This window comes from Pezoporus occidentalis, unplaced genomic scaffold (genome assembly GCF_034315485.1).
Source record: "Pezoporus occidentalis ecotype Australia unplaced genomic scaffold, CSIRO_AGI_Poc_V1 ctg3, whole genome shotgun sequence".
NCBI lineage: Eukaryota > Metazoa > Chordata > Aves > Psittaciformes > Psittacidae > Pezoporus > Pezoporus occidentalis.
The window spans coordinates 7310647-7331294 of record NW_026914940.1 but is presented as its reverse complement, the minus strand read 5'-3'; the positions used below and the strand labels follow the sequence as shown (position 1 = coordinate 7331294).

Below are 20648 nucleotides of genomic sequence, written 5' to 3'. Positions count from 1 at the left end.
CATGACCATTTCATACAAAACCCTCATCCTTTTATACTGAGCAACTTACATTAAAGTTATATTTCCACTCCCTTTTATACTGAGCAACTTACATTAAAGTTATATTTCCACTCTTGTCCACCAGCAAGATTTGAAATCGTCAGGGGAACTTTTCTGTTCTCACCTTTCTCATGCTACCTCAAAACCAATATAAAATGAACCATGAAAGGAATTTTAACTCCTTCAAATAACTTGGAAATTCAGAATCAAATTCAGAAATTAATTATTCTATCTTTATTGTAACACTATTTAAAATCTCCTTGAATATATTTAGAGGGAAGCATTTGGAAGAAATTTGCTTTTGACTAGAGTAGGGCATCCCCAAACACAGCAAAATTCTAACTAGCTAGAATCTGGGTTTCACAGTAGTTCTTCTGAGAAAGTGCTAGACCTTGAAGTAATAATAGCAACAAGTTATGCAGATTTCCAGACTTCTGGGAGAGTTCCCTGGGACTGACTTTTTCAATACTTAGGCTTCATAAACCTTTTAAAAAGCATGCCTTTAAAAAGAACAGCTAGAAAAATCTCTGGCACAAATGCTGTTATATAAGCAAAAAATAAAGAAGGAAAAAAAAGACATTGCTTACAATGTTTGTGGAACTGATAAGCCAGCAGCAATAAAAAAAACTGATTTTTGTCATATCTGCATTAATTTTCCATGTTCAGCAAAACCAGTGACAACTTTAGGAAATTTGAAGGGCTTTTCAGGGGCCACACATCTTCAGATTCCAAATAGCATAGATAGCATGAAGAATCTCATTACTTGGGATGAACATCTTTGATAAAGCACATGAAAAGATTCCTAAGTCACATAGAAAAGGTGTCTGAAATGCCACTTGTAGTGTGGACTGTACGGCATCTGTACAATGCAATCTGCACCCTGGATAAATCCTTTCAGCAACAATATGAAATATCAAACTACACAAAACACATTAGTTAGCGGACACAAAAGTGAAATTTCTACAGTCCATAAAATGGAGTTGAAAAGTGAAATTCCATTTAAAAACTCCATTTGAGGGAAAAAAAAATACCATTCATTTTAGAAAATGAAAACAAACAAAATGAAGAGTCTGAATATTTCACTTATATTTTATAAGCATATTTGCACAGGCAACAGGGATTTAAGCTGCCAGTTCTCAGTAACACTTAATGTGAGGCAGTCACCTTCCTCTTCTCTGTATCTTTGAAAATTTCCCTTTTTTCAACTCATAGAATATAATAAAATAAAACTCTACCTTACATTCTCTTTAGCTCTCCGTTTCTCTTCAATGTATCTGTGAGTTTCTAATCTAGATTCTGGAGTGTATGGTGTAGGCTCCTCCCAAAATCTTTTGTCTTCATCATCTTCAGTTGTTCTCCATGATTCTTGTTCTTCACCTCCTTCTGCCTGATTTTTTTCTTTCTCCTGTATGGAGTCTGGACTACACAAGATCATGTGGAATATTATCACAGAATCATAGAATCATAGAATGGTTAGGGTTAGAAAGGACCTTAAGATCATTGAGTTCCAACCCCTTTGCCATGGGCAAGGACACCAATGAAACAAAGGAAGAGTAACAGTACTTGCTAATGAATTCTTGTAATAATATAATTTTTTAACCCAATACTAATAGATGTATGATTCCTACAAAGAACAATATCTTATATATCTGGATAGATATATCTATGCTTCTTTCATCAACCAACAAAATGTATTTCAACATGTTTTTCATTGACTTAACTGAGCAGTGGTGCTATGGTTATGCCTAACTCTCTGAAAACACTGATAGATCAATGTGTTTAATTACAGGACCAGAACTTTCAGATACTTTTACAGCTTACAAGTGAAAGAAACCTTCAGTCTGTGTGATGTTTAAACATTCCCAATATCAGGCAGCAGCAGATTAGAAATTTATAGGGTAGCAATATTTTACTTGGGCATCTCCTCAAATGCAACCTTAGAACCTGAATCATTTTTCTCCCTAGCCCTAAGCCTCTGTAATATTCAGAAATTCGCTGCCAATATAGAGAGAAAAATAGATTTATGATACAGTTGTGATATATGAGGACAAAGTTCCATAGCCAGCTCCATGGAATTTAGTCTTTATTGGATAAAAAATAAGATGGATGGCAACTGCAGTGGGATCTGAGCCCAGACAAAAATCCTTCTGCTGTCTAGGTAATCTCAGATATATTAGGTGGAAGAATAGAGAAATGAACATTCTATACCCTTTTACATCTCAAAAGATCTGCAATATTCCATTTCAGTCTTCATATCTAATAACTGTATAGCAAAGGAAATTACAGGTGAACAGCTGTTTTCTCTGGAACCCCTACATTTCCTTAAACAACAGTTTCCATCTGTACTCCTGAAAGAAGCTATCAATTACACTATTTTGGCACCCAGTTTGGAGTTTTGGTACCAAAATTCTATTGTACTGTCTGCAGGTCAGTAATTAATCATGCTTGTAATTAATTATATTTTCCATTAGAGGTAACATGCATGAGGAGAATTAATGCCGCTAGAATCAACAATAATGACAAACGAAAATACTGAAGTGGAATTATATAAACTATTCAATGAGCAAAAAGCAAATTCTTAATAAAGAAAGAGTGGCATTTACCTGTCAAATCCAAGCTTAGATTCCATTTGTTTTTGTTTCTTGTCCTTTCTTTCTTGCATCCTTCTTTGAGCCTCTTCCTTTTCTCTAGCCCTTTTGAGAAGATAAGCTTGTTCCTGTTCTCTGATTTTCTGTTTCACTTCTGGATAGTTTTGAAGTGCTTGAATCCTCTCTGAACGTTCTATTTGTTTACTATCCAAACACTTCCCAAAGGGGAAAAATATAGATATATGAGAAATTTTAAACATATTTAAATCAATAAATCCATTACACTGTAGGTTAAATTCGATAATTACTTTCTGTATAAACTAAAAATATGCATTTCCATAGCACTATGTAAGTTATACTATATTAGAAATAATTAACAATAACTTGCTATTCATATCTGAAAATGAGTTTGTGTGTCTGAGAGATGCTTTTTGCATTTTCCAGGAATGTCTATTGGTCTTATCAGACTATATAGTAGAGGGGGTCCATTTAGCTATTTCTGATATTCATCCAACCTTGGTTCAGCTCATGAAGTTATTACAACATTATTTCTTTTGATGTGTTAGTTTATTGCCAACTAAGTGAGCTGAATTTACTCTTGCTTAACTTACTGAGTTAAGCAAGCGTCTTGTGCTTTTCCAAGTGACATTGTGGGACTGCCTGTTTCAATGACAGGAAATCATTACATCAGTGCAGGCATTGCAAAAAAACCTCAATATACTGATTTATTATCACATTATTTACTGTAGCCACATATTCCTCATAACAGAATTTAATTTTCTGTGACAGTAAGAAAATGCTACCAGCTATCCTGTCACAGGAATTTATTTTTAGTATGTTAAGTCAACAATCTCATTACTTATTTGAATATACATTTAATTTTTAAAATCTTACTTTTAATTGATGCAGAGTTGCCACTACAAATTGTCTGTAACCTTCAAATTCAGTACAAGGGTTACCCACTAGAAACAGTTCCTTCAGATGTATATTATGTTTTAGGGCTTCAATACTGGAGAGTTCACCAATGAAATTTGCTGTCAGGTCGAGTTTCTTCAGTTCTTCACAGCCTGTTTGAAATAAACTTAATTCAATTTGAACATAAAATAAACATACATGACATACACACACATCAAACACACACAGGCGCAAACACTTGGTTATAAAACTGTCTGCACTTGTTGCCTTACTACTAATTTCATCCAATCAGACTATGTCTTTTCCAAGCCACTAGTGAAAGAGTGACTCACAGCTTAAGTTTGTAAGGTCACAGTATTTGTAGAAAACAGAAAATTCTAAAGAAGATACAAAATAGCAAAGCTTATTATTGGTTATATCACTATCAAAATGTTGTGGTCAATGCTAGTATACTAGATGAGCTATTGTTTCAGCTATCATTGTGAATCATTGCTTAAATTGCAAATACTGGTAATCATAGAATCATAGAATGGTTTGGGTTGGAAAGGACCTTAAGATCATCCAGGTCCAACCCCCCTGCCATTGGCAGGTACACCTCACCCTAAACCATGTCACACAAGGCTCTGTCTAACCTGGCCTTGAACACCACCAGGGACGGAGCATTTAACACTTCTTTGGGCAGCCTCACCAGGCTCACAGTAAAGAACTTCCTCCTTATATCTAACCTGAACTTCTCCTGTTTAAGTTTAAACCCATTACCCCTTGTCCTATCACTACAGTCCCTAATGAAGAGTCCCTCCCCAGCATCCTTATAGGCCCCCTTCAGACACTGGAAGGCTTCTATGAGGTCTCCATGCAGCTTCAATTCTCCAGGCTGAACAGCCCCAACTTTCTCAGCCTGATGATCGGCTCCAGCCCCAGTCATCACTGTGGGCCTCTTTCGGACTTGCTCCAACAGCTCCATGTCCTTTTTCTATTGTTAACCAAAACAATTCGTTATAAACAGAAACTCTTAATTAGCCAACAAAATCCTCTGGGAAATCCAGATCCAAAAATTATCAGCCTCTCCTTTTATCATAATTTGTCCCTGAAGCATCAGCTTGACTCTAAGAGTAAAAAAGTTTACCTAACAGGGAGCTCAGCCTTAATGCTCATCATTGTGATCACTTGTGCTCCTTTGCAGGTCTATTTGGAAAGCATTTTATGCACATTGGCACTGAAAGAAAATAAGCAACTCCAAAGGATTTATTAGGGGTTTTAAATAACCCAAATGTTTGGAAGGCTCACTCCTAAAGGTTCTGACTCGTCAGGAAATGACAAATCACAGTAATAAATGCTGCAGCTGGATAAAGGAACTTAAAATTTACTGGTATGAGAACAGATGCAAGTTTCTCAACATATTGCCAAATATGTAACGTACTACCTGTTTCTTCAACTTTTACAGACTTTCGTTTAGCCTGTTTGCTTATCTTTTATTTAAGTCATCCTCTTGATTCAGCTTGTCGACTTAAAAAGTACCAAACTAAAAACCCCAAAATAAACTAAACAAAAAAATAAACCAAAACCCCAGCTTTTTTTTATTATTGGTGACTTGTCAAGGTGGACGTTGTAAAGATTTAGCAACTGACTAATCAAAATCAAGAAAGAGGAAGCAAGGAAGTCAGAAATTATTCAAGTAATATGGAATGCATTTATGGGCAGCACTAAGACCTAGATTTTGAACTTGGAAAATGCTAGACTTTTGCACATGCAATGCTAGTAACAGATAAACCAGCGAGAACTTCATGTAATGACAAAGAATCATTGGAACAGCTCTTTAAAAAATACCCCAGACTGTCAATGCAAACGGTACACAGAGTAGAACCTTCTTGTGTGTAACACTTGATTGCTGAAATGAACTGGACTGCTGAAACATGACACAAGAGAGACTTTATATAGCCTGCATAGCATTAAATAAATAAATAAATAAACAGCATTGCTCCAGTTAACCTGAATAACAAGTTCTTATCTCTACAGTAGAGAAATACCAATTTCAAAACAAATTTGGATTTCCATTTTGTAAAGCATTAAAGAATAGAGCTATCATAGCTGGCAACACTGGTGACAGTGTATGCAAAACATGAGTTAAAATATGTTTAAGAAAATTCAATGTCATAGCTTCAGCAGTGAGACCCACTTGCTACGAAGAAGCCTTTGTGGAAAAGCTGCACACAAAACAGCTCTTCTGAGTCAACAAAGTACCTTTTACTGGTGGACATACCCTCTTATACACTCCCTTAAACACTCTTTTACACTAAATCACAGCTCAAGTGTTTCAACATGAAACGGCAAAATGGTTTGTTTAAAAGCTGACCTTCCAGATTTTCAATTCTTTCTATGTTGTTCAAAGCTACATTTAAGTATTCCAGCTTCTTCAGCTTGCCCACATTTTCTGTAACAAAACAGATCTGTTATTTCAGTTTTATTCACTGGAAACGGTATTATGATTTTACTAGCTCACTTCAATGAAACAATAAAGCAGAAAAATAGGAAGGACAAATCAGAATAGGTATCAGATTATTGAGCATTCATATTTTAGTATTAATAAAAAGACAAAAAAAGTTTCCTGAAACACCATCTAAAATTAAACAGTAAAATAAATAAGGTTTTTAACCAATTTTTTAGCACAAATTATAAAGCACATTTATAATGCAAGAGAACCAGTCAAAAAGCACAGTAAAACATTCTATCTATCTGTCATGAAACTCAGAAAGGATCAGGACATACTTAATCAAGCTTTATAAAATTAGAGTTTACACTCACTTATATAGAAAAGATTGGCTTTGGTAGTACATATTTAATTTTTAAAGGTCTTTTATCTACAAGGTTAATACAAGACATTTAATCCCTCTGAAAATTTTGCAAATAAGGATTTTTATGGCTTCAGTATGAACAAAACAAAGCCACAAACACCCCTAGTCTGGAATCTAACCTGGATTATTTTCACCATGGACTACTGAAATTATCAGGTAGTGGAGAATTATATCAGAATGGCTAACATTTCCTCTTTTGAATATAGAAAGGGAATAGGATCTTCATCCCTCCCCAAAATGCCTGAAAAATGCCAATACTACTTGGGATACATGACATACAGGTCAGAGACATAAATCTGGGACAAGATACACTATAACTTGTGCTACAGTTCACCAATTTCTCCTCAGTCACCAGATGATTTCGAAGATCTGGCTGGGAAACCTTTCCAATGAAGTCATAAAGTTTACCTCAAACTCTCATTCACAAGCCACATTAACTGCTGTACAAACTGACCCTGCTCAAAGAAAGAAAGTTCAAGCAGAGGGAGCTTCATCTGACCAACACAGATCATCTCAGCAGCTGATTTAATTGCCTAGGCTCTTCTATAATCAATAAGGAGAAATAGGCTCTTCAAGGTGCAATTTGTCTTATCTTGAATTGTCTGTCTAGAACCAGCAAACCAAATCATGCTCCAAAATACTCCTTTACTTCATCATGGATTACAAAGACAGGCTACAGTAACCATCTAAGACAGAGATGTCTAAAAGTCTGGTGACATGAATCCTACCACTTAGTTTGCTAAAACCTTGGAGAGATATTTTCTTCAGAATTCACAAACAGCTGTTGAAATTAATTTCTCAGCAAGACTTGTGCTGCTTAGGTTGGCTGCTCATTTTTCTTCCAGCATTTCTGTAACAGCAATGCCCATACACATGTGAGATGTGAGAGAAACAAGTGTTGAAGCCAATGGTATCCTGAGGGTTTTCTTCCATTTATAGAACAGACCCAAGACTCATCCATACAGCAGATGCCTTACAACTTGCTGTCTAATACTAGTAGGCAAGTCTGATCTTAAGGGCTGCATAAAGGTTTACTTTAAGAAGAGAAAAGACACATCTCAATAGACTCAACATAAACCTTTGACTATGATATCTTAAAGTGGGTTTGAAACTGCTGTGTGCTTCAAATGGACATTCTGGACCAGATGAAAGGAAATAAAATCTTGTAGGAGACCCCAAAGAACTTTTCTGTAGTTACTCACTCTACACTCCCTTAAAGTATAGCACAACAGATATTTTTTTGCTATTTCAAAACTATGCATGTAAAAACCATTTAGGAAGAAACATACCTAGAAAACACTCACCAATTTTTGGAATTAGATTATTCTGAAGATAGAGAATTTTTAAATCTCGACACCACTTGTCAAGATACTCTAGTTTTTCTATTTCCTGCTGATGTAAAGAGATTTCTTCCAGTGAAAATATTTCACAGTCGTTATGCTCTGCACGTCTTCTAACAAGATCTTCAGTGACTGAAAGAAACATTAGATGTCATATTTCCCTTTAGTCATTTTCTGCCATCTGACTTAAGAGCAACTTCTAAAATCATTAATATTTTTTGTTCTACCACACCAAATAGATATCTGGTAGGATCACCAACAAAAATAAAATCTGCTAGAAAAGACACCAAGTACCAAGTGACTTCAGACCAGTCTGCCACAGTAAACATCATTTGTGAAACACACTCACGTCATCTGTAACATTTAGAAAGATCCATATGAAAACTGCTAATGCAAGTGTGATAACAACCCTTGCAGAAATTAATCCAGCATCCACTATTTTCAGCATAGCTTGGGCTGCAGATTGATTCACCTTGACAAAGCAATGGAGTGTTTTATGTTCTTTTATTTCCTGATGCCAGATGTTCACATCACAGATCAGGGCGGGGGGGGGGGAGTAAACTAGCTACAGCTTGTTATCATATTCTTCCACCAGCACAGTGTGCACAGAAATAATCAGGATACACGTTGAAAGAGGGCAGATATTTTTTACCTTTTTTATGTTTGAAGCAAAGTCATAACCAATTCATGCTTATAAATGTTTATGCTACAATGAAATTTAATACTGGTTATTTCTTAGGGACTACAAGTTGAATAGCAGCCAGCATAGGAGTTTCAGGAGCCAAAAAAACACCAGAGACCTGGGTTCAGAATTATCACATAGTAAAATTTAGTGCCATGCAATCTTTCAAATAGTGAAAAGGCTCTGTATGATGAAGGTAAAGAAATTCTATGACAAACAGTGCTACTCTTGAGCTGGATGCTATTACTTCATCTCCAGTCTATGACACAAAAAACAAGTGCTAGCATTTTCCTCACCTTGACAAGCAGTGACCTACAGTGAAGTACTGATTAAAAAACTAGGGGTTTACCAAGTTGGCATAGGTATTTTCATGGTTGTTAATACTGAAAAAAAGGCTAACAAGCCTTTCAAAAGGACTCTGAAGTAAGTAAAAAGAAAAAATATAGAGATCTGTGAAAACAAACTGTTCCTACCATGAGTTAATTAAAAGTATTCTTCCATTGCTGTGAACTCATGCAGTTTTATTAGTGGTCCTGGAATGGTTGCACATATTCACACAGACTAGTTTGTTACAAGCTAGGTAAACTATGTACCAAACTAAATCCAAACTCACACATGTCAATGCACCTCCTGTATTTAGAGCCTTTGGGAAAGGGGTGAAACTGGTTTTGTATATATTACATTATTTACAGATGATCAGAGTTAAAATTCCCTTCTGTTCAACAGTTACCTCTATCTCTATGATACGATTTAGAGAATTGTATAATGGTGATATTGATATAAGAGGGGATCTTGTCTGTACATAAGGCATACTGGGAAAGGTGTCTTTTTCTTTTTTAATCATGTTGGGCAGGTTTGCTGCATCTGAACAACTGCTTTCCCTTAACAGCCCATTAATTAAACCTGATTCAATTAATGGAGAGACAATGAATGGCAATACTGTGACTAAATATTTTAGTCTTCACAGAAAATATTGAAACACTGGTATTAGTACTGAGCTACTTGGTAAATCTGCTAGAAATAAAAACTCAAGTAAAAAATAGACTAAAAAGCCTGCTTATTAACATGTTTGGTGGCTGATTTTTCAGTGCCAGTATTTCCAGTGCAAACAGTGGTTTTGAGCAAGAAAACAATATTCTCCAATCTGCATACATACACATTGGAGACATCATGCTCTGTACCCTTTATACAAAAAGAAGTCATACAAACTATTGCTGACAGTTTTATTACAGCCAGATTTCCCTTTGCCGATGAAAAGAAAATGGAAGTGATTGTTACAGTGATTATGCAAAAAACCGTCCACTTTCATTACCAGATGGTTTGCAAAGCAGAAACAATCATTCACAATAGAAGCTACAATAGAGCTTTAGAGACCTATTTTGGGGACCTGCTGTAGGAAACTGAGTGAATATTTGTCATTTTCTATACTATCTGGTTTATTTAAGAGGAACGAGGGAAACAAAGTTGCAAGAGAAAACAACAAATTTTAAATAAAAGCTTTTCCAAGACATTGACAAAACACATAGTAACATTTCTTCCCGTTGAGAAGTTCATTAACCAGCTTATGTGTGCAATAACAAGAGCATGGACCAGTAATAGGAGAGATCACAGCTACTCCCATGCTCCCATGAACACAGGAGGCAATGAGGGACGGCATCAGTCAACTGGAGAGAACCGATCTTGAAGCTCTAACAGCTGGACTTCCAAAAAGTATTGTTTTACTCGAAAAGGAGCAGATACAAGAAAAGCATTCAATAAATGGAAACAATAAACAGGTAGACAGCTGCAGGTGTATCAAGAAACAGCAGGGGAACCTGCATTTCAGACAAGTATGCACTTTTAAGGCTCAGATTCATGCCGTGCTGTTGTGGAGATGAAGCCGTTCACCTTCAGGCACTGCCTGCTCCATCTGCCAGCTTCATGCAGAGAGAAGGAGTTCCTTTCCAAAGCACTATTTTACCCAGCAAGGGACTGGCTGTCCAATGGCCATATACAATCTAAATAGATTACAGGGAAAATAGCAGAGGAATGGAATTCCTCAGTGGCTTTTTTCTCCTGAGTGATATGCATGAGCACTCAGTCTTTTAGGTCATACTGCTTTAGCTCTAAAAGATTATGGATTCATAAGTAACGGTGTGGTGTATTTTAACACTACAGGGGTTTTTCATCTGCCTGCATTGGGTACTTTTACCTAAATAAAATAATCTGGGATTAGAAACGTGTAACTGCAAGGACAGGACAGCAGTGCTCAGGCATCAGCCACCCTGTGAAGCATGTCCCCACACACAGAGGTCTCCGCACTTGGGCCACCCCACTGCTGGGCTGTTTCAGAGGCAAGAGCACGCCTGGGCTGTGCTTGGTGAAATAAAACGGGTCGTTGTTACCAGGGAGAAGGGAAAACGTAAGGAAGGAAGGTGAGGAGAGCAAGAGAGGCCGTGGGAGAGAAGGGCTGCCGGGGGGGTATGGGGCTGCCAGGGAAGGAGGCAAGCGTGGGGTTAGGGAGCACGGCGGGTAGGGAGCGGGGCACTTCCTGGACAGGCGGGAAGGTCCCGTGAGGGGAGGAAAGCAGCTCCCGGCGACACTCACTCCGCACCATGGCCGCCCCTCTCAGCTCCCCGCCGCCGCCATTACAGGACGCCGCTTCGCTGCCATGGCGACGGGGCCGGGCGGGAGGCGCTGCTGTGGGGTCAGGCCCCGCCGCCGTGCGGCTCAGTCCGGTCTGTGCTTTGTGCCCGCTGAGGCACTGCTCCGCCTGCCCATGAGGTAAGACGGCTTTGCTATAGCGCTTTGACCGCTCCTGCCCCCGTGGGCACTCGTGTACGAAATGCCTCCTCCTCACTTCGCTGTTTATGACTCAGGGCTCAACTATGCAGCAAGTCAGAAAGCAGAACTTCGAAGCAGGCATTAGTCCTAAGCCGGTGGTCTAGAGCCCATGGGGCAAAGCTAGACGCTGAAGTAGAATAATCACACTGGCTTCTTGTACTTAAAACTGCAGGCGTTTCAGGGTGAGGTTTATAATCCATGACCTTCATTTTACTAGGACTAATGACATAGTGACATTGTTGTGCTAAAACCCTTGGATGCTCCAAATCCAAGACTGTTGCTGTAATAAGGCTGTGCTGTCTTGTTCCAAACTTCCGCTGTCCTCAATTCAAAGACTAAGGGTTCTGCCTGATTGTCTCGTTGCGCTTGAGGCACGCCGAGCTCATGATCCCTGACACAGTTGCAGAAACAACATCCTTTTGAGCTTCATTTTTGCACATAGAAATTGAGATAAGCCCAGATGCAGGCTGCGTGGAGACCTCATAGCAGCCTTCCAGTATCTGAAGGGGGCCTATAGGGATGCTGGGGAGGGACTCTTCATTAGGGACTGTAGTGACAGGACAAGGGGTAATGGGTTAAAACTTAAACAGAGGAAGTTTAGATTGGTTATAAGGAGGAAATTCTTTCCTGTTAGGGTGGTGAGGCACTGGAATGGGTTGCCCAGGGAGGTTGTGAATGCTCCATCCCTGGTAGTGTTCAAGACCAGGTTGGACGAAGCCTTGGGTGACATGGTTTAGTGTGAGGTGGCCCTGGCCATGGCAGGGGAGTTGGAACTGGATGATCTTAAGGTCCTTTCCAACCCTAACTATTCTATGAGTCTATGATTCTATGTTTTTAGTTTCAGCAGCGTTTTGGATTTTACACAGTCAGAAGAATTTTCTGTGTAAAATGTGAAAGAATGGTAATTCATAAATCCAGCACACACACACTTGCTTTCAGCATGAAGGCCTATGTGCCTTAAAATGTTTTATGCCTCAAAATGTTTCATTGAACAAACTATTTGAAGCTGCACAACATTAACACAATAGACATACACAAAACTTGGTGTAATTTGCACTCATGGTGTTGTACAACTTCTCAGGAAAATTTTGCATTCATTTATTTTCAACCTAATCACAAATTTTATATTTGCATACATTGACCTTATTGTGTTCATTATTTTCATGCATGAATAATGCTCCTCAGTCACATTATGACTAAGAGTTTTAAGCAGCACAAGCTCAAGTTCTTAGCATGAAGCAATGTACATTACAGAGGTAATGTAAAGAGCCACATCACAGTCAGGAGGATGGAGTGACCAAGAAGAGAAAGGGTACCATCTGGCATGCCCTCCCTGAAGGAATTCACTGCACCACTTTAATACGTTACAAGTTTATTTGTTAAATGTGTAAAACAATGCAATATAAAATATATTTGTCATGACAAAAATAAGCTTTATAGAATTATTATTACAGTGCATCAGAAGTACTTTGAGTATGTGCTCACTCCATCAGTACATACTCATGTAAGGTGCTAAAGACCCAGCAAATTGATATCTGAGGTTAAACCTTAGCTGTTAAATCGCTTCAGGTCAGAGTCTTGGCTGGTGGAAATTAACTGACTAATACACACTCAGAATATGAACCTGTGTCTATCTATTTCCTATTAAATAATTATTATTGGTTTTGTTGTTATTATTAAGATGATTATTATTACTACTACTGTTACATTCTATGGTTGTAATAGTTACTTTGTAATAAAACAAGGCTTTCATGTTCACACCAAAGTACCATTAAATCTTCTCCCAAAGAGTAGATAACCTACAAGGCAGGACATAAACTCACGGATAACAAATTAATTGAAATATATGCAATTACTAATAATAATCTTCATTATTAACAACACCCTCAAACACAGGAAGAACTCAAACAGAAACAACTTTACTGCTATGCAAATACCAAAGATAAGGGGGAAAAAAGCAGCATGAGAAAACATAAAAATGAAATAATATAAAATGAAAAACGAAGTACCAGTTTTGCTCAGTGTATATTAAAAGATACAAAGAATTTTACAAAACATTGCAGCTGATTCACAAAAAAATATATCAAGGAGTATATTCTGCAGAGCTGGACTAAATGGCCATACCTGTATTCTGTACCAGTGTGGTTTATTCCCTGTTATTTAAATTAAAAATATTAATCTTTGTATGGTTTGGCTTCTATGAGTTATGCCTTCAGGATAAATACAAAGCAGACTTGCTCACAGATTAGGAACATTACAAGCTTAGGGATGCCATAAATGTTATCATCATGCTTGCTACAACAGGAACATTCCTGCTATAAAGCACTATGTGATATATACTGAAGAATGACCCTGAAATTCAGCTGAACACAGCAAGTAATAAGAGAGTATAAGACAAAGTGTAATGACAAAAATAATAGTTACAAACAGTATGAGTTAACACACAGGAGGTTATAAATCTATATCTTGAAATTCTTTGTTGTTTTTATTTTTCTAAATAACATGCTATATTAAAGTGGAGTAAGAGTTTAATCACTGGGGACAGAAACATAAAATTCTAGTTGTTTCCTCTGTGGATGCGCCAGTTATCATTAATCAACAATGGGTTTGCTTTGCTGCAATTACATTTCACAATTATCCTAGGCATGGTACTCTGGTTAACACAAGCTGCAAATGCTAATTACCTCTGAAAGTCTGGATTTAAACATTTAGGTTAGAAGATGTTGTCTTCGATTTTTCACCAGACAGATCCTAGTTTCAACCTTTTCATCCAACATGACTGAACATGTTATTATGCCTCTTTTCAGACAGACAATACAAGGCTTGCTTTTATGTCCATTGGAATATATGGAAGGGAACTGCCAAAGCCAACCAGGGTGGTAACTGAATAAAACTTTGTTAATTCAATACTAATATATGGAGGGCAATATCAATGGTTCACAAGCATCTTATTTTTAACCCTTGAACTCCAATTGCCAAATTGTCCCAGAATTTCCCTCTCTCAGGATAAGAACAATTCTAATTTAGAGTTTATATTTATCCATAGACAGATTATAACAATTCATTTTAGACCAAACTTTTGACAAGCTGAATCAGCATTTTCTTCACTAGCTTTCAGTGAACTAGTTTACAGTGAATTCAGGTTTTTCTACTTTTCAGCATAATCACTTTGATGACTGCAGAGTAATTGCAGTCTTAGAACTTTCAGTACGGCATTTAATTTTCCATCTTATTCTTCTAGGAGATTATTTATACACTAAAAATCTTTATAATCCTTTAGTTTTAAAAGTGCATTAAGTAATGGACCTGTTATAAGTAGCAATAAAATAAGTAATAAAATATGCATACATATTAAACAATGAAATACATTCTCAGTTGTCTCCATAAAGTAAATAAAGAAGCAGAATTATTTAATAGTAACAAAATTATTCAAGAGCTTTAACTGCAAGTAAATATGAGGATAAGTATTATAACTACTATTTTAGTGACATAATAGGTCAGTTTTATGAAGAAGAATATTCTGTCATCACCATTTATTGAAACTATAAAACCTGCTCTTGTTACATCAAATGGTCTATCTTCACATAAAGTCAATTTAATGCACTGGGATAAAGTAAATTACTACACAACGTTGGTGATTTGGGTGAAATTTCTCTTTTTGAGCTCTTGATGTTGAGCTATTGATGCTATCTTCAAAACATAACCAGCATATATTCACTCTTTGAAAGAGAAATGTGCATTTTAACTTAATTTCAAGTCCCCTTTTTCCTTATGGCATGATTTGTTCAGATTTTTGATGCTAGAAAAACAGTTATAACGTGCTTGAGCTTGGCTTAACACACAGGTGGTCGGACAGTGGTGTTTCTTCCACCAAAACCTTTCATTTTTGCACTTTTACTGCAGAGTTTTCAAACCTCTGCCATTATGCCTGCCAGCCTGATTGTACCCCATGGGCACACCTAGCCCTTCCACAGGCAGCATTTTGTGTCCGATTTACCAGCTGGGGCTGTACTAGCATGGCTTTTAGCACAGCAGAGGACAAGTAGATTGAAGCAGCACTAGTTGTAGAATGATTTGGTAAGCAGTAGTATCCTCAGACATTATCATTTTGTTGTGCAGGAAGATGAAATCCTTGCTGTCCTAGCTAAACCAGCTTAGAGGGAGATATTTCAAGAAGCAGATTATTAAAAGCTTGGAGTCACAAGATAGCAGGTTTTGGTTACCCACAAGTTCTATGTGCTATTTAGTCTGCTGGAGCAAAGATCCAAGCTGAAAATTAGAGATCAGTGTTTCCAAAGTAAATACCTGCAGATCTCGTATTTTTGCACGTGAATCCAGGTAATTCAGATTAGTCATTGCTTCTCCATATTCTGATTCCTGGTTTTCTGAGGAGTGCTTTCCTTCTAATAATATATCTTTCTTCCTCTTTTTTTCTTTTCTTAATCCTCAGCATAAGGGCCAAAAGGCAGTGCACACGCACAATATAATAAAGCTTCTGAAATATATTGCCATGGGTACTCAGCCACTATCCAAACCTATTATCATTGACAGTATGTCGTTACAAGGAATTAATACAGGAATTATGGGAAGACATTAATTTTTATAAAAAATATGGATTACAAAGCACTTTTTACCATCAATTTGTTATCAAAAGGCTTGTAGGAACCCCATGCCTGCAAAGGACTTCATTGACATAAGAGCAATTGTTTCGCATGACTGCTTTCAAATAGCCATTAAGAAATTAAGGCCTCACTCACACTTTTGAGAAGAATAAAAGTAAAAACAAAGCTAAAATTAACTGTATTTTGAAGGAAGAACTCTAACAATTCTGTTATTTTTTCCCACAGGAACATGTGTAATGATGGCCATAAGGAGGTGTTCAGTAGTTTGATGCTGAAGAGCTGAGGAAAATAAATTTGAGGAGGAGGAAAAATGAAAACTGTTAGTGAACTCGTTTCAAAATATACATAAAAGTAACTACTCTGCTTTTAGGTTTTTATGAAAAGCAAGAGACAAGCATGTTTTGAAACGCTGGAGATCCTGTCTCTCAGTAACCTGTGCCAGTCTGTATTTAGTTTATTCCTGCTAGGCAACAAAACCCAAGTTCTCCATTCCATCCTACAGTACCTGCTTCAGTTAATATTGATACTGACTTTCAAAATTATAAACAGTTCCACTGACTTTAAGAAGTGCCATATCTTGGCAGACTGGATGAGTAGGATGTATATTTCATTGTAGGCTTTAGGAAGTCTGCAAAGGGACCAAATGCTGCTTATCATTTGTTGTGGTTTTGTTCTCAGGATGAAAGTCCTCCTTCTGAGGGCAGACTGTAAGGTTTCCGAGGTTGTGTCTGCAGCTCTGCAGATGCCCTTAGATCTCAGAAGCTGAACTGCACTCAGCAGCAAATTGAAGAACAAGGCTGTTTTATCCACACTCTAAGGAACGAAAACCTGGGCACAGCTCCATTTAGTTCCCTCCTTTCATTTTTATCTTTTCAAAATAAAGAGATAAGGGAAATAACAGAGCCAGGATGGTGATAGCCAGCTCCAAGTACAAATAAATCAGCACTCTTGTTTTAAAGGTTCTGAGTTGCACCAAGACTTAGAAATGCATGATAATCAAAAACTGGAGGAGAAAGGTGAGGCTTGGCTGACAAAAAATAGGGAAAAGAAGAATCTATAAGTGTTTTCTAGATATTCTGGGCTGTTACATGTTGATGCTACTTTACTCCTTCAGTGGAATGATACCAAGTCAGAGCAGTACAGCACCTGGCACTACTGTTCAGTTTAAACTTGGAAAAAGGAAGGCTTGCTTTGCCTGTTACTAAATAACGTTTCCTCTGGGCTGAAGCACAGCAGTTGTTTAACAGCTTACACTATTTAGCAACTGTTGTCAAACAATAAAAAATATTTCATCCAAACAAAATGAAAAAAAGACTTTTAGACAGCAAAGTGGAGTCATTCGCAGTGGAAACTGGCAAGTGTCCTGCAGCTAAACCTTCTGTTAATGAGAAGTCCAAGGAACCTTCCTGGCATGCTTGAACCTCATTTCATAGTAGCGGTCACCCCAAAAAGTATGGAATTCTTTCTAAACTCAAACATATACTCACCAATTATTCTTTTCTTCCAATTATTTTCTGTGGGGAAAATTAAAGAAAGCATACATTTTTGATGTCCCAATTTAAACCACAGCTTGTTATAACAAGGATTTATGTAGGTCCTGGTTTGCCAAATTTAGTTAAGCTATAGACTACTTGTCTGAGCAGGTAACTTCTCACTTTTGATGAGCAGAAAAGAGGTATTCTTTGTACACCAGCAACTGAAAATCTCTCAGAGTGTATTTGTTTTCCTCTTGTGAAGAGCAGCTTTGTTTATGACTCAGGGCTAAACTATTCAGGAAGTCAGAAAACAGAACTTTCGAGCATGCATTTGCAACACTCTAGTCCTAACCTGTTGGCCTTGATTTTACTGGGACTAATGACATAGTGACAAAGTGTAACATACCACCCTTGAGTAACCAGGGTGTTTTAATAAGATCATGGATGCTCCAGATCCAAGACTGTCATTGTAAAAAGGCTCTCCAAGCTGGGCCCTCTTGTTTCTAACTTCCACTATCCTCAATTCAAAGGCTAAGAGGTCCGCCAGCTTGTCTTGTTGCCCTTGGGATACACTGAACTCCTGAACCCTGACACAGTTGCAGAAACAATGTCCTTTTTGAGCTTCACTTTCACCACATAAAAATTCAGATAAGCCCAAATGTTTTTAGTTTCAGCAGCATTTTAGATTTTACACAGTCCAGAAGAATTTTCTGCTGCATAAAGAGTGAAAGAATGGTAATTCATAAATCCAGCACATACACACACACGTTTTCAGCATGGAGGCCTGGGTATGACCTTGCCCATAACATATAATGCAAACCATCTAAATATCTACGTCTTTTTCTCCAGAAGGATTTAGAAACTACAGCTCTGTTCAAACCTTGGAAATAAACAGTCTGAAACAACAACAGCAGCACCTTTATTCAACTGATCAGACTGATTTACTGCTTCTCTCTAAGGCATTTATCAGACTACAGTATGTGCCAAAGGCAAAGCTCTGTCCTGAAGCTAACGGAAGACTGGGGTAGTGGGACCAAGTCATATCAATTCTGTAGTCCCTGGAAAGTGGTGATGGGGCTGTCTTTGCATCTTTAGTTATGGCATATTAGGTTTACCTTCCTTTTCTGCTAAGAAATAGGTGTAATTTATTGCACATTATGAAAAGGCAGGTTTTCAAAATAAACAGAAAATTTATATGTGTACAAATCAGTAATAGAAAAGCCATATGCTCCACCAGTAACTTCAGATGATGCCTTCTATCTTTTGACATGGAAACAACAGAATGATTCTCTCCTTCCTGTTCTTAATATAAGATTTCTAAATTCCTCTAGTCATCACATGACAGTGGAGCCACTTACCAAAACTTAGTTGCTTTGAAAGGTGTGTCAAAACTGAAGAACGACGACACAGCAGCATCTTTGGACAAAAGAACTGTGAAATTCAATGCAAAATCCTTTAATTATAGAAGGCTACATCCCATCCCCATATGCCCACATACTGCTCTTACTAGCATCAATAAGAGCTGTGGATATACATTCAAGGATAACTTTTGGTCCTCAGACATGACTTAGTAAAATATTTTGTGTTGAATAAAAAGAAAGTCTGTACTTACAAACTAAAATTATCAGGAGCAAAGTGGCAGACAGTCCTCCCAGAAAATATCTGAGAACATAACAATACCCATCAAGGTTAGAAAAAAACAAGGGATGCATATTGGGTTAATAGAGGTGAAGCCTGGATGGGAGGAGGAGAGAAGGTTCTTGTTGATGAACCCTCTGAACTCTGGTAGATGGACTACAATGTAAGACTTTAAATTACGTAAGCTTTTGAGGATAATGTCCTAGAAGGAAAGACATCAGCATTCCCAGACTGAAATACCCATACTGGTCACCTAAAAAGACACACATAGATCCATTCTGATTCTTCTCAGCCTTTCAAAACCCCTGGTCCAAGCACACTTGACAAAGTAGTTTCCATGTCTGCGTACATATTTCTTATTTTTGTGCATACCTGTATAGCTGAGATTTTTTGCCTGCACCAACTATAATGTGAAAATACATTTTCATAATAAGATATATCTAACTTTGAAAATGTGGCCCCATAAATAAATGATTTATCATTTATCCAACAGTTGAAATGCAATAAGCATTCATATCAGGAACAAAAGAAATAGAAGTTACCTTGTACATATTGAAATGATTAAACACGTGATCAATGCAACCATCTGAGACAGGACACTTTGCACTGTCCTGGATTCTAAAACAAAAGCCAGGAAAATAAACCTCATGAGTTTTCACGAAAGTAAATGTATGACAGGAGGTGTCTGCAAAGACCTTCAGCCTGTGAGGCCAGTCTCTTCGGTTTCAAGAGAATTCGCCTACAGCGATTCAAAGCAGAAACCTAATTTTCATGCTCTGGGTGTCTCTCAAGAGTCTTTTTCCCCCACAGCCATAGAGACACTGAGCCCTGCACACTCTCAGAAAACAAGACTTCCTGAATAATTGCCTTTTTCAGTTGTTGTTCCCATGCCCTTTCCTCCATTTTCCTCTTCAGCCCCCTTTTCCATTTATCACTGAAAATAGGAGAGGAAAAGATGTGGGCAGAGGGCGATAAACAGTAAATGCCAATTTGTTTTAATCAGTCATTTTAAATGTATGTTTCAGGAAATAAATTCTATTCTGCAAGGGGGGGGGCATGTCAACATTTTTAATGCATTTATAGTTCACTCTAAAAATAAGACATATCAGAATAAGAAGGTAACACACCTGTGTTGCTCCAAGTCTCTTCATTTGCATTTATCATAAATGGAGAGATAGATTTTGATACACAAGATGGTTTCTCAGGCTGAAGAAACTTGTCATCTTTGCTGAGAGAGACTCTGTTAGGTGCTGGAGCTTGTTTTTGTGCCACATGGTTGTCATAGCTGTTATATTCAGAAGAAACATTTGAATCACCTACAAAAAGTGTAAATATAACTGAGACAAAGAGCTTTGAGACTTGTGTTAATGAATTGGTTTGGGGAGGTTAATTATTTAAACACAGAGAGGTTTCCAAATTGTTAAGGGTTAGGAATTGGATGGTTCAGTGTATGCAGGTGAAAATATGGAGAGTAAAGACAAAACTGAATAAACCATCATATATTAATGACACCAGTATAAACATCACTGGTGATTACTTTGGATTCAAATTCAGTCTAAAAATGTTGTTTTGGTATCAAGGTCTTTGTGGACTCATACTCTTTCAATGCCAGGAGCTTAATTCACCACTGTCTTTCTGTCTTTCATCTAAGCTTTACCTGCACAACTTGGTCAA

At 37.4% G+C, this 20648-nt stretch overlaps 1 protein-coding gene across 3 annotated transcripts in view; it reads right to left on the bottom strand.

Moving 5' to 3' along the window:
- The window catches only part of LOC134167867 (dynein axonemal assembly factor 11-like), a 303297-nt gene that overhangs the window by 21055 nt on the left and 261594 nt on the right, over positions 1-20648 (bottom strand). The window contains exons 1-7 of one of the 3 annotated variants that reach the window (XM_062626994.1): positions 11003-11062; positions 10304-10413; positions 7699-7866; positions 5896-5973; positions 3522-3694; positions 2643-2842; positions 1275-1460 (exon numbers count right to left, since the gene is read on the bottom strand). In XM_062626994.1, coding sequence (XP_062482978.1) covers positions 1275-1460; positions 2643-2842; positions 3522-3694; positions 5896-5973; positions 7699-7866; positions 10304-10325 — 827 coding nt within the window. In that variant the 5' untranslated portion in view covers positions 10326-10413; positions 11003-11062. Of the gene's footprint in view, positions 1-1274; positions 1461-2642; positions 2843-3521; positions 3695-5895; positions 5974-7698; positions 7867-10303; positions 10414-11002; positions 11140-20648 lie in introns of those variants that run through there. The other 2 variants (XM_062626995.1, XM_062626997.1) reach the window with 2 other exon arrangements.